The 18,773-nt window shown below is 46.2% G+C and overlaps 1 protein-coding gene across 1 annotated transcript in view; it reads right to left on the reverse strand.

The window, feature by feature from the left end:
* GRIK4 (glutamate ionotropic receptor kainate type subunit 4) overlaps positions 1 to 18,773 on the reverse strand; it is a 596,594-nt gene that overhangs the window by 121,471 nt on the left and 456,350 nt on the right. Inside the window, exon 11 of the mRNA XM_078683930.1 lies at positions 5,869 to 5,982. Within this exon, the coding sequence (XP_078540056.1) occupies positions 5,869 to 5,982 (114 nt within the window). The remainder of the gene's footprint in view (positions 1 to 5,868; positions 5,983 to 18,773) is intronic.

An 18,773-nucleotide genomic window follows, 5' to 3' on the forward strand; every position in this document is an offset into this window, starting at 1 on the left:
CCCTTTGGGTTTCATCTTTATTGGGTGAAACATCAAAGTACCCCTGAGGAAGGCCATTGACATATTACGGTTGGTTTGAAACGCATCACTACTTATATCTTTGAATTGGATCAAAACGCAATCCCTCAGTCTATGCTCCTTGCTAGTTTAAAAATTTAATTATTAGCATATGATTAAAGGGCCTGCAATATATAAATTACAACAAAAGTGTGAAGTCATCGGTCCATTTATACAACAATTCGATTTTCGTAAAGAATTGGAGTATTAATTTGTATGCACATACTAATAAATATGTTTGCATATTCATACAGCAATTTTTACATCCTTCTGAAACTGATTAATGAAGCGTTGACTGACTTAAATCTTTACATTTACTTTCAGAGACAATGCCCCATAAAGAAGACACAGTACCCCAGAGGATGCCTCCACAAAGCGGTGAACTGCACAATAGACAACACACCCTTCCATTTTGTGGGGGCGACAATGACTTCGTCATTGCAAACGTCATTCTTGCTTCATTCTATTTCCCGGTCATATTTTCTGGCTACAATAAAGTAATTTGACAAGATATTGGAATAGCGGACTCCGCGATGGTGGCTTTAAGATCTCGCCTCCATTCAGCCACTTTCTCATTTTTACGGCACCATAAATGTCCAACATTGCATTTAGATGTAGTCAATTGTGGTCCCTACCTCCCAGACCACAATTTGTGTTGCTTTAAATTGCTGGCTGTATGTTACTTCTCAGGGCTGTCCACGCGCCTCCCGTCAATGAGCCTAGGCCGCCTTGATTCTGTGCGCCACCCTCCTTCCCCGCTCCCACCGTAAGGACTGGAAATACATTGACTTTCTTCCATTATTTCAGAAGCTTGGGCGTCAATGTCACCATCTGCCCTGCCACCACCTCTCCGTGGGCTGCTATTATCCGAGGATGTACCTCATCTGGCCCCATTGCCTCAACGACCCCAGGTTTCACAAGCTCCAGCGGGGTCGTTTCCTCTGCATATGAGCTGTCATCTTCTTCCCTTGCATTTTTTCTTCCATCAATCATCTGTCGCTATCATTTTCTGTTGTGAATGCTGAACAAAGTGTGGAATAAATAATTCAGTGTTCTCTCCGTTCTCTTCCCTTCTCCCTCCTTCCGCCCCAGCATTTTCTGCTTTAGTAATCTACCTTAATGTGGCATGGTCCTCTGTGTTTTATGGATCTGGCGATTTTCTCTGCTTTTAGAGCTTCCTCTCAGTGTTCTGTTTCCCTCCTGGTGACTCTCGAACTTCTGTATAGTGGCTGTATCTGTTACTCGGGCTAGGGGGGTTCGGGGGGGAGGGGGTTAGAGAGTTTCCAGGGGACTTCGAGTGGAACACAGAGGGATGGATGACGGTACAACGCGGTATAAAACACCGCAGACCATCACAACGCAGGGTTTACAACGCAAGTTGTTGCAACGACTTGCGTTGGAGGGCGCTGGACTTAGGAGTAGTATAATTTACTATTCCAACTCCAGTCTACATACAGTAGGGAAGGTGTTGGATAGTAAATGATACTATTCCTTGTCCTAGAGCGCCCTCCTGCGCAAGTCGTGGTAACGACTTGCGTTGTGAAACCCGCGTTGTAAGGGCACTGCGGTGCCATTACTGCGTTGTAAAGGATGTTCCCCACACAGAGGGGTCCCTTCGAAATAATTACGGGGATATCACTTTTGCCTCCTCTGTCAAACCATTTGTAAATAGGGATTTATTTTGGTCACCATTAACTAAAAATTTAACTACGGTTACAACTCGTGTATTACGTAATCGTTCTGAAAATCTTCGGCCTCCATAAACTACGATTGCCTCTGCTTTCTCCTCTACATAATTTTTTCACTATTGAATTGCATTTTATATGTTCTAGGCATTTGTTTATTCCTTAAGTAGGTTTATTATTGTTACACGATCTTCAATTGTAGATTTGAATTATATTCCCCCTTTTTCCCCCCTTCCTCGCTCCCTATGTTATTGTCAAAATGAAAATAGCTTTCCACTCTGTTTTATTGCCTGTTTTTCCCTTTCTAATATATCACAGATATTTTGTATATTTGAGGGCTATTTTGTATGTAGTTGTTATTTACTCAATAAAGCTTCTTAAACCCAAAAAGCAATAATTACAGGGGAATGGACAATTCCTAATTTTACCCCAAAGCTCACCTAGATATTTCGATCCCACAGTGTTCCCGCGGATCTCCTAATTCCAAGAGGGCTGGTACCTGCTGATACTGATCCAATGGAAACTAAGAAGGACCCTGTACTCAAATAGCTTTGCCATCCTTGTTCACTTCCTTCTAGTCAAATGTTTCACTCTGAAATGCTACTTCGCTTATTATGACCCCCTGGCAGGAGGACATTTCTGTCACTTTCTGAGGTTGTGATGACGACATCTCTTTTCCCTTTACCATTTTAATCTTTTTCCTTTGAGAAAGGACTGGAGCCTCGATAAAGAAACCCTGGTTATCTCCATAGTTCTGCTCCAGCCAAGTTCTCTAGTCACAAGCGCCACTCACTGAGATAAGCTACCATGTTACGGACAGATCTCTTCTGTAGGAGGCTGGCTGTCTTTATAGGGCACTAAAACACAGTACACTGTGCAGAGTCCAGTGAGTTCCAGATTGGGATACAAGGCAAAAGCAGATAAAACTAACACTATTTGTGACAGTGTGGGTGAGCAGTTAGGCTTATCAGAGGGTAGTGCTAAGTATTAGTTGTACTCACAGAGGCAATAAATTAGATACACACTCAAGAATAAATCTGAGACTAATTTGCAAAAATAACTATCAATTTTTATATAATTTTTTAGACCAAGAAATGTGATCTACAGTAAGTACTTTTTAAGATAGCAATTTTTAAAGTTCGAAAATGAATTACTTTTGTGCACAATTATGCACCATTGAATGCAATAGAAGAAAATAGAAAACTGCATATAAAATCATACATGTGGATCTCATGGTTCACCTTTGGAATTTAAGTAAGTAGCAAGGCCAGGCCCAATGTTTCACCAGCTGAATTTTCGGGAGCGTCCCGGAGTTGGCCAGGAGAAAAGTGCTGAGTTTGTTGGTAGCTGGTGTGCTAAGAAGAAGGGGGCCACTTGAAAATACACTGCACAAAGGAACTTAAAGGTAAGTCAGAGGGGTCCCACTCGAGTGAGCAGGTTGAAAAGGCATCAGTACCATGGGAGGAAAGCTGGATCATTGTTACCAAGGCTGGTCGGGCCGGTGAAGAGCACATATGTCAGCCGGGCGGCGTGCAACAAGATGTCCTCGCAGTCAGGAGCAGGCAGCTTGTAAAGGCGATTCCGGGACAGCTGGGTCACTCACAAAGTGTGTCTCAGGGTCTTGTTGTCTCTCGACGGATGCTTCCTCCCCGGACAGATGGAGTACGGAATGGACTCTTCGTCTCACTGTATGCTGAAGGGGGTCCGGTACTCAAAGTATTGGCATGGCTCCAGTAGGTCCTGGAGCCGTGCCACATTTGCTGGGGGAACAGATTTGACTCTCTGGAGCTGAAATACCTCTTTTGGCTTGGATGCTGTATCTGAGTCGCAAGTCGAACAGCAAGTTGGCGAACCAGACTTTGCAATTCGGTACCTGCGGTCTGCAGGGGAATGGTACCTTAACTCCAAGGGAGTTCTTTGGTGATTTGTAGAAGGCTGGAGTGGCTCTGGGTTTCTTGTAGGCCTCGCAGTTGCAGGACAAGACAGCACACCATGATTGCTGAGTCCTTAAGACAGCAGGCAAGGTTTGCCATCAAAATTCTGCCATCCCTAGATGGAGGAATAGGAAAAGTTGTGCTCCCATTACCTGCCCCACCTTATGGGTGAATGTGGACAACCCTCCTCATCAAACTCATTTTCTCACCAAATGTGGAGGAGGAAAGAGGGTTGGCATCCTCCACTATCTGGAGATGCCTGGGTTGTATTTCAAAGGTGGCATCACCTTTGAAGCTTCCGGCTTAGGAAGGCCATTCTGGCCTGGAGGAGGTTTAAAAACACCTCTGCCCAGAGCAGGCTTTGTTCTGGGCCTCTGAGAGCTCTGACCTTCACCCCATGAACAACGGCCCCAGCAACGCCGGGGATGCCTAGCTTCACCTTGGGGTGCCCTCTCACAGGGAAAGCCAGGACGGGTTCCCCAGCGGTATACAGCGCCAGGACACCACGTAACGAGGTAACAGTGCGCTTTACAAGTATACATACATTACAATGAGGTCATAAACATGTCTGGTGGTGGCAGGCTGGCGAAGACTAGTCAGAGACCACACCAGTGCTTGGTAGGTTTTCAGGAGGCCATTCAAGCTGTCTCTTGTGTGCATTTATTAATGAATCCAACACTGACATCAGTGAGGATTTATTAAGACCAGATGTTTAGCACCAAACACCTTACGGTAGAGTGAAGCCATCATGGAGCTAGAAACTCGTAATGACACGTATCCAGCACATGCACACTCTATGACTTCCCTGTGCACTTACATTATCCAAGAATGGACTTGAAATTGTAGGGTCATATCTGCTCATGCAGATATGTCCACACATGGGATATAGTGCACCCTGCCTTAAGCTATAAGGCATGCAGTTGGGGTGACGTACCTATACCTCATGCAGTGTATGGGGGCATGGCACACAGGGATGTGTGCCATGTGGACTCTTCACTTTTCTCTGCACCCAGACATGCAGCCTGCCCTGGCAGTGTGCATGGTCTTGGCGAGGAGTCCCTAGGGTGGCACAATTGGTGCTGCAGCTCATAGTGGACCATCTTCAGTCCCAATGCCCTAGGTACCAAGGGCACCATTTACTAGGGACATACAGGGGTTGCTGAAGTTGTACCAAATGTGGTACCATTTTGGGGAAAGAACACTGGTACTGGGAACCTGGTTGACTGACCTAGCATGCTACAATCAAAGTTGTATCAAAAACCAGGCAAAAAGTGGGGGTGTACTACAACAAGAACTCAATTTCCCACATCTTCTCCCTAAAGTCACTACACCGTTTGTAAAGTCTGATGTCAGACACCATTGCTGCCATTTTGGCGCGGTGCAAGATGTGATCCAGGTCCTAGGACAGACTCAGGATCTACTCAGCGATCAGCTCACCTACTGAGCAGTGTAAACCCTAAGACACGCTCATGGACTTACTATGTTACTGTTGTATGGGATGTAGTGAGTTAGGCTGTAGGGCAGAAGATGGGTCTTTGTAGATTGGGACATGTCGAGTGACTCAGATTTCTGGAAGGAATGCTGATCTTACAATTTGAACCAGGAAGAGAATATTATGGTTGAAATTCTAGACTAGAATGACAGACCTTACCATGTAAATGTGATCCAAGGTCTAGTGACCCAGACCTTAAGAATGATTGCCAGAGCTTACGATGTGAATGCGATACAGGGCCTACTGAACCAGACCCTAGGATTCATTGACGGAGCTTACATGTGAACATGATACAGGGTCTATTGTCCAAGATCTTAGGGTTCATTAAAGGAGCTTACCATGTGAAAGCGATACAGGGTATAGTGACCGGACCGTAGGATTCATTGATGGAGCTTACCATGTGAACGCAATACAGGGTATAGTGACTCAGATCTTAGGATTCATTAAAGGAGCTTACCATATGACCGCAATACAGGGTATAGTGACTCATCAGATCTTAGGATTCATTGACGGAGCTTACCATATGACCGCGATACAGGGTAGAATGACCCAGACCGTAGGATTCATTGACGGAGCTTACCATATGACCGCGATACAGGGTATAGTGACCCAGACCGTAGGATTCATTGACGGAGCTTACCATGTGAACGCGATACAGGGTATAATGACCCAGAGCGTAGGATTCATTGATGGAGCTTACCAAGTGAACGCGGTAGAGGATGCTGATGCCCAAGGTCATGAACGGTTTCGTGAAGTCAATAACCTTCTCCCTCTCGGCTGTGATCGTGAGGCCAGCGACAGCTAAGTCTGCTTTCTACAAAGTAAAAATCAATATGTCAGATCTGATCAACATTGACTCAACATCTGTTATACGTATTTATGTGGATCTGTAACTGCATGAGGGTGACAGCGTGTGTGTGTGCTTGTTTGCCTGCATGTCTCTGTGTTTATCCATGTATTTGTGTCTTTCAAAGTGGGTCTGTGTATTTGTACATATGTGTTTCAGTGTTTGGACCAGCAGTGATTTATTATGCAACCTCAATGTGAAGAATGGTGTGGGAGCTGGTGCCAGGATGCTCTGTCTGAGTGACCGTGCGCTTTGCAAGTACCCTTTTCATTCATTCATGTGTGTCAACATGTCCGTGCATGTGTCATATCAGTCTGTGTATACAGGCAAAGGCATGCACTTTATGTATCTGCGTGTGTCTACCTCTGTATGTGTGTTCATATGTGCTCATGGCCGTCCTTGCTTCTGTGTGTGTTTGCGTGTCTCACTTTGTATCGCTGTGTATCTATACATTTGTGCAGTTGTTTAAATGTCACTGTGTACATGCACGTGTGCATGTGTACGTGTATGTATGTCTGTGTGTGATTTCTGTATATTTGGATTTCTGTGTATGTACATGAACATGTGTATGCATGTTTGCGCATGTCTGTGTGCGTGCATGGGTGTGTGTTTTTAGCTATGTGACCTTGAATAAGTCTCTGTGCAGCTGAGTCCCCTTAACCTGTTGGTTTGCGTCTTTGTGTATTTTGTGCCCATCTCAATATGCCTGTTTCATGCATGTAACGGCCTCATTATCTTCAAAACAACACCGGTCATTGTGTGTATTTATGCGATTTAAGTGTTGTAGTGATTAAGATCTGCGTGTGACTTCAAAATCACAAGTAAACATGTCCCTTCGATCTGGACACACACGTCTGCCCTCGGCTTTTCGCCCCTACTGCTATCTGACCCACATACAAAGAGCACTTCCAGGAAAGCACCAAGAAATACCATTAATAGACACATGGTGGGTGTAGGTGTGACTATTTATAAACCCTGTGACAATCTTTAATTCAGCACCCAGGAAGCAGGCACTTAATTACATTGAAACCATATTATGAGACACCGCAGTCTTTTCATTCTCTGACAATGGTTCTTAGTTTATGTGGTATGTACCACAAATATGAACTTGCTCATTTTTGGGTTAAGCTTTCATACAGAATCAAAAACTGGAAAAAATCACGGTGGCCACCAAATGTTTTTTAAATGTATATGTTTCAAATTAATCTGTTCGCCAGAGGTGGAAATTTCCAAACGTGGGGCTCACACTACAACACAAGTGTGAATGTCGGATCTGGGGTCATATTTACTAGGAAGTGGTGGAGCGCTGTGGCATTAGCCACCTTGGCTTAACACCGCACTCAGCCATTTCCAAAAAGCAGGGCTGCACCGTATTTTCAAGGATAGGGTGCAGCCCTGTGTTTCCTCCTGAACTGGCGCTAATTTTAGCTGCCTAGCGCCAACGCAGACACCCTTGCACCATAGTGCAAGGGTATCCTGCATTGTAGGGGAATATTGTTTATGTGCAGGAAGGTGCAACACAAACAATCTGAAATAGCATTTTGAAACTTCTATGTGTGCTGCTTATTGATGCACACACAGAAGTTGCAAAACATATATATATATATATTTTTTTTTTTTATTGTTTATGTGCAGGAAGGGTCCCCTTTCTGCACATAAACAATCAATGGCATTTTGCTGTTTCTTGTCTTCTGCACAATGCAGCACACAGAAACAGCAAAAACGAGGAGAAATGAAACATTTCTCCTCTTTGCACCTGTTTAAGACCAGGTTTTCCCTGGTCTTAATTTTGGCACTGCCCCATATTTACACTGCCCTTGTAAATATGGGGCAACGTCAAAATCAATGGATATTGTGGCGGAACGCCCCCCCACCACAACACACACTACAGGCCCCTTTCACCCTAAGTATAACGTGAAAGGGTGCCTTATTTAAAAGGCAGCATTAACCCACGTTAAGTGTCTTAACGCTGCCTTGTAAATAAGGTGAAGCACATAGGAACGTCACTAAAAGTGATGTTCCTGTGGCAATAGGGGCTTGTAAATATGCCACCTGGTCTGTTAGCAGGAGACAAAGGGCTATAGGAGGCACCAGCCTGACGGTCCACCCAGCACCACAAAGGACGGTAGGGTGTGAGATCTTGGTTCATGCAGCGACAATCTGACAAAGCCTTCCAGAGGCGAGCATTCTTCTTAGACATGACACTGCTGGCCCTTGGGGAAAAATTACACAACAGGAACTGGCGCAGAATTGTATCAAACACAATTATACAACACAACATGCCGTGCAAATGTATTCTTTGGAGTTTCATGGTGCTACAAATGAAGGCAGGTATAACCAGTGAAACATTTATCTTCATAGTGCTTGAAAGGGTACATTATTAATTCCTAAGTGTAGTTGCCAAAAGGTAGTTATAGTTAGGACCAAAGTCTCCCTACCCTAGGAAAAACGTTTTTATTTTGCCAATAACTAGAGAGAGAGAGAGAGAGAGAAAGAGACAGAGAGAGAGAGTGTGTGTGATAGGACACAGAAAGCTCAATTTTCTTTAGCTTGTCATCGATAGGAGAGAACAAAGTACTCGTTCTGGTCTTCAGATCGTAAGGGATGTGCTGGCTTGTGTTCTAGGCATATTTGCATCAACAACATAAGAACCTGCACAACAACACATTACTGACCACATACAATGTCTTATTGACAACCATTTTTCTAACAAAAAGAAAACTATTAAACAATACAGAGTAATCTGAGGAATAACATTGTCAATGGCAACATAATAAGCCAATCCAGTCAGGGTCAGTCTGACCTATAGGGCAATCCCTTAAGTGCACACTGTGTCCAGGAACCAAGGCCGTACCCAGCTGATGAGCCCATAACTAGCGTAAAACTGTTCCTGGGTTGCATGTGTTCCTGTTCAGGTAGAACCTGGCCTGGCAGTTCGGGCTAGACTTTTTTGATTTTTAACAGGGTCCAGACAGATTTGCATATAGCTGGGTCCGAACTGAGGTGTCACGGTGTGCAGAATAATTGATGGATTGGGATGCAGCCAGAGTGATCGCCAGTGGCTAAGATTAATTCAAGTATTCCATCCATCACTGTTTTGTATACTGATTGTGTTGTGCGTATGCCCAAAAGTGGGTCCAGTGCACACTGTGTCACGAGAACCAAGTTCTACCTGACTGATAACTAGGCTGAAACCGGTGCTGGGTTACTGGTGTTCTGGTTCAGGGAGCACCTGCCTTTGCAGTTTGGGCTGAACTGTTCCAAATGGCGCAAGTTCAAGACTGATTTGCATATAGCTGGGTCCAAACTGAGGTTGCATGGTGTGCAGAATAATAATAACAAGTGATTACCAGTGGCTGGTTTTGTATGCTATAAGGCAATCAGGCAAGGGCTGGTGTGACAGGTCAGTGTGTGCACCAGTTCTGTAGCTGGTTGTAGGTCTGTTTATTGTTTGTTGGTCCAATTTTGTTGTTTATTTCCATGATATTATCACAAACATTGCCTGCAATAAGCACAAATCTATGCAGTAATTCATTCCTTGCAAAACACTTATACAGCGTGCCTGTCCATGTAATTAATTTGTGAACATGTGCCTTTTTTTTTTAGATATCTAATTCCCTAATGGTGGCTACTTTTAGATTGGTGCTTGGGCCTATTTTTTGTACAAGTCCGACCCTGAATCCGGAGAATTTTTGTTGGGGGGTGAGTGCTGTTTAAGGTCACTCCTTTTCATTTTCTCCTCGTTTTACTACACTTTTTTACTCTGTTTGCCTTCCAGTGTCTCTCTGGATGAATGATATGTAAGCACGAGCAATGTGACTCCACCGAGCACCTCCAGGGGAAGACTTGAAAGAGGTGACTTTCAGCTGCTGGCGCAGAGCTGGTGGAAGACAAGGAGTATGTCTGGTTGGGTTTTCTAGCGGAATAATTGTTCAGTAAGCAGGGACGTCACACAGCGCTTCCCTAGAGAGGCGAAATGTTACCCCTTAGTCAAGTGCTGGGGTTGTCTGCATATTCCATCCAGGGCCATCTTAACAGCATTATAGGCCCCAGGGCAAAGAAGTGCATTGGGCAATGCCTACAAAACCACAGACAGGAATAAAAATGTTTAACAGAAAAATGTGTGTTAAATTCTGCTCTGCATGGGGCTCCTATGCTCGTGGGGTCCCTGGCCAATTGTCCAGCGTGCCCATGCGTAAGACGCCACCGATTCCATCCATGTAAGGCCATCTTCATCCCTTAAGCGACTGCTTAGACATGCTGGGATGTATTAACAAAGCCCAGCAAATGATTGGTTTCTGATACTTTTTCTATGCACAAAGTCCATATGCAGATACACTCTGCACTGGATTGACACTAAGAAAATGTGTATTTACCTACAACAATCAATATGCTGTCTATAGTTCTGTAGATTCACATGTTGTACATACTCCTGCAGTGTTAGAGTGTTAGAGTTAGAATGTTTTTCTTCGCTGAAGGAGTTTCAGTTTTGAGTTGACTGGTTGCCTTCTCTCAAAAACCCATAGTGCAGTGGGATAAACACTATTTTAGATTGTGTCATCACACATTTGACCGTGCTTGCTTCCAGGGAAGTGGGTAGCCTAGATGTGAATCCACAGCACTACACAAGGTAGCTGACTGACTGCAGCGCGAGCGCTTAGCGCGCTGTGTTAAAAGTGCTATTTTAATTGTGTTGGCTTTATTTTGGTCACTTGGACCCTGTTTTTAATTTCCCCCTCACTTGCACTGTAATTTGTGGCCCCCACCGCCGTTTGGGCGGGTCTGGTTCTGGGGTGGGTGCTTTATTCCATCTTGGTCGCCATTTTGGAGTGGGGTTTTGGTTAGAGGCAGCTCGATCTGCCTGCGCTTTACTGCGCATGTGCGGACCTGGAACACCTATTTAAGGCGAGTCCTTCCTCACCTCGCCCCCTGACAAGGTAGCTGACTGACTGCAGCGCGAGCGCTTAGCGCGCTGTGTTAAAAGTGCTATTTTAATTGTGTTGGCTTTATTTTGGTCACTTGGACCCTGTTTTTAATTTCCCCCTCACTTGCACTGTAATTTGTGGCCCCCACCGCCGTTTGGGCGGGTCTGGTTCTGGGGTGGGTGCTTTATTCCATCTTGGTCGCCATTTTGGAGTGGGGTTTTGGTTAGAGGCAGCTCGATCTGCCTGCGCTTTACTGCGCATGTGCGGACCTGGAACACCTATTTAAGGCGAGTCCTTCCTCACCTCGCCCCCTGACAAGGTAGCTGACTGACTGCAGCGCGAGCGCTTAGCGCGCTGTGTTAAAAGTGCTATTTTAATTGTGTTGGCTTTATTTTGGTCACTTGGACCCTGTTTTTAATTTCCCCCTCACTTGCACTGTAATTTGTGGCCCCCACCGCCGTTTGGGCGGGTCTGGTTCTGGGGTGGGTGCTTTATTCCATCTTGGTCGCCATTTTGGAGTGGGGTTTTGGTTAGAGGCAGCTCGATCTGCCTGCGCTTTACTGCGCATGTGCGGACCTGGAACACCTATTTAAAGCTCCTCCCCTAGCGCAGCGGGATCGCGCAGCGGGCGCGTCCTCGCGTGGCCGGAGTCGTGCCAGAGTCCTGCCCGTCTGCGCCCGTCCGCGCTAAGGACGCGCTGGACGTCGCGGTACTCTGGCTAGGGAGCATCATTCTATCCCGGCTCTACCATGCTGACGTATTCGCGGGACTGCCTGCTTTCCATCGGTCAGGTAAGCCGCTGTTGCACCCTGCCTCCGGTACACCCACTGCGTGGCCCTTATCATTGCCTCTGTAATGGGTGGGCTCTAGACTCCCCGCGCCCCCTCTCAAGGACGGTTTCCTCGGAGACGCACCGCATTATAGGCATTCCTACTACTTTGAGGATCCTGAACCTAAATGTCAGGTCCGCGCTGAAGCATTATCAGCATATTTATGACCTTATTGAGGAGGAAGCTCCCGACGTACTCGCCATGACGGAAACATGGCTGCAGGACGCTGATACCGCTATTACCAATCTAGCCTGCCCACCCGGCTATTCAATATACACCTTGAATAGGCTGTCTAGGGGCGGTGGTATCGCGTTAGTGGTAAAAACTATCTACCCTTGCGTCTGGAGTGCCCTAACCATCTCTGGGTGCGAAAGTGCCATGTTCAAGGTCTCTGTCAGCCCGGAGTTTACCCTGTCCGGGATGGTCGTTTATCGTCCACCCGGCAGTGAGGTGGCGTTCAGAAATGCCTTCCCCGATATTGTTGGCCCTCTGGTTGCAGATTGTGCCAACTTTTCTATCATGGGTGATTTAAACCTGCATTTCGACACCCTCTCTGGCCTGACAGTGCGTTCCATCTCCTCTGACCTAGAGGCCTTTCAACTCCTTCAGATGGTGTCCCAGCCTACCCACTCGGGGGGGCATATTTTGGATCCCTTGTTCACCAATCTGCCGGGGATTCAAATTACTTCTGTTTCTCCGGTGGAGTGGACAGATCACTTCTTGGTGTCCATTCTATGCCCTGTCTCTGCCACTCCCTCCATCTCGTCGGCTAGATGGGTTCAGAAGAGGGCTTGGAAAAAGCTTAGGTTAGAAGACTTCCATCGTCTTCTATTAGAGGAGCCGCTGGACCTTTTGACGGATGTGGAAAAGGGGTATGACCTCTTCTGTTCTTGGATCACCAGGGCCTTGGACTCTCTGATACCTATTGTATCAACTAAAATCAACTCTAGAGAGTCCAGTCCCTGGTACGATGGCGCACTTCGGGCCCTAAAGGGCGCCTGTAGACGAGCAGAGAGGGCCTGGAGGAAAACCTATGCGGCTGATTTAAAAGCCGCATATACCAGGTCCGTTAAGCTCTACCATCGAGCTATCTGCAGGGCTCGTGCGGCCTTCTATGCTACCGAATTCCGGAACAGCCCAAATCCGTCAAAGGCTATTTTTAAGGCCGTAAAACAACTTATGGCGAAGCGGACTACCACTACAACCGTAAGCTCCCTTTCCCAATGTGAATCCCTTGCCTCTTATTTTTTGGGGAAGGTCCTAGCCATCTACAGGACATTCCCTAGCATAGGGTCCACTGTGGAAAGTATTAATCGGGTTCACCATCAGACCACACTGCTTGTTTTCCCCCCCCTTGCCTTGGACGGTTTTGACAAACTTGCGTTGCAAGTTAAATCTGGGTCTCCATCTGACCCAGTAAGGCCTGCTCTCTTTCGAGACCAGGCTTTTATGGGGCGTACAGTTGTATGCTCCCTTGTCAATCTCTCCTTGGAATCGGGAATTGTACCATCTAAGTGGAAACAAGCCGTGGTATCCCCGATTATTAAAAAGCCTACCCTGGACCCCTCTAAGCCTGAAAGCTATCGCCCCATCTCGCTGCTACCCTGGCCAGCCAAGATCACTGAAGCCCACGTCAATTTGGCCCTGTCTGAACATCTGACTCGGACCAATGCCCTCGACCCCACACAAAACGGATTCCGTGCTGGGCACAGTACGGAAACTGCGTTACTTGTGATGGTGGAACATCTCCGGGCAAGGTTGGATGCTGGTCAAACGGCGGCGCTTATTCTGTTAGATCTCAGCGCCGCCTTTGATACGGTAGACCACAGCATCCTCCTGCGTCGGCTCGAGGAGACCGGCATTGGCGGTGTGGTATTGCAATGGTTCCGCTCCTTCTTAGACGACCGCTCCTTCTGTGTTGCCATCCCTCCCTTCAAGTCCAGTTACCATCCACTGGCCATGGGGGTTCCGCAAGGGTCCTCGCTGAGTCCCACGTTGTTCAATCTTTACGTGAGGCCGCTGGCTGATGTCGCCAGGCAGTGGGGCCTCACCCTGGTCTCGTATGCCGACGACACTCAGCTGGCGGTTACGCTCAGCGGGGATGCGGAAATTGAGGCCCCCAGGTTTCAGTCCGGACTGAAGGCGGTGGCTAGTTGGCTGACAGGCAACTGCCTTCAGCTAAACGCCACTAAAACAGAGGTGTTGGTCGTCGGGAAGGGAGTGGAGCTGTGGGGTGACCACTGGTGGCCTCCAGAGTTGGGTCCCACTCCGATCCCGGTATCGGAAGTGAAAAATCTGGGGATATGGCTGGATGCGGGCCTCTCTTTTATAGACCATACGAAAAGAACTGCGGCCTGCTGTTTCGGTCTTCTGAGGGGCTTGAGACCTGTTCTCAAGTTCTTTGACGCCCCGACCAGGCAGCTGGTGATCCAGGCCACTATCATCTCTCGCCTGGATTATGCCAGCTCTCTCCTGGCTGGGGCCAATCAGGCTGAACTAACCCGATTACAACGGGTTCAGAATGCTGCGGCGAGGGCGATCGTCGGCTTACCAAGATTTTGCTCAGTGACAGGTGTCCTTCGCTCCCTACACTGGCTTCCGGTTAGGAAGCGTATTCTCTTTAAAGTCCTGTGCCTCGCTTTTAAAATCTTGAGAGGTACAGGCCCGGAAATCCTGTCGAATTGTCTGTCTTTCTATGTTCCTGCCCGTTGCCTCCGCTCCCAAGGTCTGGCCCTTGCGGTGGTTCCCAGATTCAGGCTTAGCCGCATGGGAGGCCGCTCGTTTCGGGTACTGGCTGCGTCAGCATGGAACTCCTTGCCTGTTGAAATCCGCTTGCTTGAGGACCTTCTGACTTTCCGGAAGGCGATAAAAACCTTCCTGTTTTAGTTGTCTTTGTCCCTGCTCCTGTTTTAGCTGTTTATTTGCCTCTTTTTACTTCCCGTTGTGTTACGAGCTACCTTGTCTTTGCGCCGGGACGCTCCTTGGCTGGAGTCGCTGCGCGCACAATAAATAGACGTAACATAACATAACATAACATAACATGCTGGAAACCAACTATTACGGGTAAATGTTCTGTTTACAGAATGTATAGCTGTTGATCGTGTGCTTTGCATATACCATCCATACCCCAAATGTGGTGACTTACGAGAACAGGAGGAAGACATGCAGCGGCGGCCGACACAGGTAAATGCGGTGGGCGGGGTGGGAGTCGACAAATGACGGAATAGGTATAATTAAATAAATGAATAATACCTATTCCGTTGTCTGTTGACTCCCCCCCCTCCCACCCTGCCCCTCCCCTGCACCACCCCACCGCGATTATCTGTGCCGGCCGCTGCTGAAAACATGTGCAACAATGTTTTAAGAGCTATCTTCACTACTAAGGCTTCTTGTTCAGCTCAACTGTCTGCACAATAGTAATAGTATTTGGTAAATACATGGATGGAAGTCCAGGTAGAAGTCTTACAAAGTCCGCCACTGAAACATTCCCCAATAATGTCATTGAGACACCTTTCTTATGAGTGGATATGCTCTCAGAATGTCATGCAGTGTACATTTGGCTTTGGCATAATGTAGTTTGGTTCATCTGTCTATCTATTCTGCAAGTCTTGCTTTCAATATAAGGTTTCCAAGGTAGTAGTTGAGCAAAAGCAGCAAAAAGTAATTCAAATTTCCTAATGGAATGAGTGCGGTCATCCTAGTATAGGATGGCCGGATATCTAATGTGTGCAATGATTTTTCCGCTAGTAGTTGAGGCTGTGTATTGAAAAAATAAGGCAATTCTATAGACTGATTCACATGAAAGGGCAATACTAATTTTGGCAAATGAGGGGGGAGGGGGGTGCATCACAACTCCGTCTTTGTGAACTGGTTTAAAGGGTGCCTTAACTGACAAGACTAGAAGTTCACCCACTCTTCTGCGCTGTTGTGAGTCTGAACGGTAGGACTTTAAATTGATGATGTGTTCCACATCCACAAGCCTTATGCACTGCGATGCGGCTGATATTTGGGATGAAACTATGTGTCTTTGTGGCTAAGACACATGTGGATATAGTCTCCACAGTAAGAAGCGGGCCATAACTTGCACTGCGATCATCTTGATATGAGTGGATGTGACATAGCGGTTGAGCACTCACAAGTCCAAACTGGTGTCAAGGGTTCGTGCCTTTTTTGGGACGAGGTAGTACAGAGAGGATGCACCCTGTTCAATACCCCTTCCAGTAGACGTTTGAGAGGATCATTTTTTGATGTTGTGAGGGTGTGGTGTGATATTCTGAGGGACGAATGCTCCCAATGTGGAAGGCATCAGGATGTTACATGGTTGGAGGAAGGCGAGGAAGGTCATTGCTTGGTAGTGGAGGTGCTTTTGGCTTCTGCACCTCTAGCCCTTGAGCATCCATTACCAAGATACATTCCTCTAGAATACTGTTCTTGCCTGGCTTGCTCCTGACTTTCTGGAAAATGGTGTGGTGGCTGATATGGCATATGCGTCTGCTGTAGCCAAGACACACATGATGCTGGTGTTGGAAATTAGTTTCTACTCTTCTTCAAACTCTTTGGTTTCTAAGGCATCAAGGAGATGCTGCATTACTGCTTCTATCTCCTACCTTGCAGCAAACACCTCCAACACTGGACATGGCAATTCAAATCAAAATCAAATCAAAAAAGCTTTATTCGATACACAAATGAATTCATAAAAGCAAACATTTTAAAATACCTACTACAACAATTATCTTATTAAATCTAGATAGCATTTCATTAAAAAAGAATCTTCTGTTCCGGTTAAAACACAGTCAATTTAAAAACATGATTATTTACATAGAGTTTCTAAACTTGATCACTAATTTTAAAAAACTGGACACTGCATAAGTAACATCATCATTTTCAAGCTGTTGTAACTTAACAAAAGCCGTTCTACATGTGCGGTGCCCCCACGCCCTCAAGATGGGTTTCAGATAGACCCCTCTGGGTACAGAATAAAATTTACAAAATAGGATACAGTGAATATTTGATTGCACAGAGGTATCATCACATGGGCAAATAAGCTTCTCCCTTGACCAGTTATTAGATACTGGAAAAGTTGTCAACCGAAAAAAGATGCCAAACCTAAAGCGGGTCAATAGCATGCGTGTATAACAACTCGCTTGGCTTAAGAGATACCTTTGAGTACCTTCATTAATGGTAATTTGCTGGTACTCCAGGACTGACGGTTTGGCTTTTTCCAGTTCCCATCCCTTGTTAATTAGATGGTCAGACGCCATTTTTTTCAGCGTCTTCCTGGCAACCAGTTCCATACTGGATGGCCTTGTGAAGTACTCTGGGTGGCCCATCTCAGTCAGCATGTTTCTTACGTAGGCTAACCACTTGATATTACTGACACCGTCAAGGGCGAAGCAATCAGAGATTAAATCTCTGTTAAGCGATGTCTCGGGGGTAATCCACACCTTGTGCCATAGCATTAAGGGCGCAATTTTTATCGCATCTGCAATATATGGTAAACCTAATTCGATGTGCAAAATGAATGTAGTAGTTGATTTAGGGGCGCCTAGGAGATATCGAAGATACTGGTTCTCACTCTGTTGGATTGGTTGAGCGGTTTCAATTCCCCAGAGTCCAGCTCCGTAAATGGCAGTTAAAATGCATTTGGCCTTATAAATAAGGGTCAGTTCTTTCACCGGTCTGCCCCCAGATTAGCTGCAAAGTTGTTGAGGGCGCCTATTGCCCTAGAGAAGGCTAGGTTTCTGGCCTTCACAGCTGTGTGCCAGTTATCTTTCCTATCGAACTTTATTCCCAGATAGGAGAACTGATCGGTAGCTACAATCCTCTTCCCATCGAGGAAAATTGGACAAGGAGCCCTCTTTGTCCCAGGCCCACAAGCCATCGTATAAGTTTTTGTAGTATTGACCTTTAGGCCCCGATTACTCATGAAATCCGTGAATTTCTGGACCGCCCTTTGTAGGCCGATCCTTGTTCAGGACATGATGGCAGCGTCATCGGCGTTGTTTTCCAATAGAATTTATATAGAGGGTGAGGAGAAGGGGTGCTAGAATGCACCCCTGTCTCACTCCCCTCCTAATGGGGAATCTCCCTGAACACTTCCCCAATCTACCATAGCGAACTCTGGCCCCCGCTCCTCTATATAACTCCCTGATGAAGACATGAATTTTTTCATCTATGCCCATTTCAGAAAGTGTGGACCACAATTTATTATGGTCCACACAATCGAAGGCAGAGCTCAGGTCAACAAAGGTAACAAATAGATGACCCCTTTTGGCCTGAGTGTACTTGGAGATTATTAGAGCTAAGTTGAGACCCTGCTCGACTGTCCCCTTGCCCTGTCTGAAACCATATTGTAAATTAGAAATAATATTACCCTCTTCTGCCCATATCTGGATCCTCTTTAAAATTATCCGGCCTGCTACCTTCATTAGCGCATCAAGAAGTGAAATGGGACGGTAGCAGGTAGGGTCGTTCCTATCTCCTTTTTTAAAGATTGGAACGACTATGGCTTCTGTCCAGGATGGTATGAACCCATGGTCAATTGTGTTGTTCAATACATTAGTTAGCAAAGGAGCCCACAAACTGATCTTTGTTTTAAAAACATCAATAGGGACTCCATCGGGTCCGGGGTCTTTGCCCGAAGAGCTTTCTTTGATTGCAATAGTGACCTCCTTGAGGGTAAAGATAATGCTTATCGGGAAGACGCCAGATGGATTATTTCCTTTTTCAGGTGTCGCTATCTCATTGGTGGAACTTTCAGGAGCCACAGGGTTTACTTTATCATAAAGCTGTTTAAAATGATTAACCCACGTTTCCCCGTTGATGGCTATGTCTATCGCATCCATATCTTTTTTCCGAGAATAAGTGGCACGTATCGCTTTCCAAAAAGCGCTGCTATCCCTACACTTTGAGGCCACAATCAGAGTCACCCAGGCCTCTTGTTTTAGTAGTTTTTTCCTATTTTTAACTGCTAAATTATACAAATTTCTAGCTTGTCGGATCT

This window comes from Lissotriton helveticus, chromosome 3_1 (assembly GCF_964261635.1).
Source record: "Lissotriton helveticus chromosome 3_1, aLisHel1.1, whole genome shotgun sequence".
NCBI lineage: Eukaryota > Metazoa > Chordata > Amphibia > Caudata > Salamandridae > Lissotriton > Lissotriton helveticus.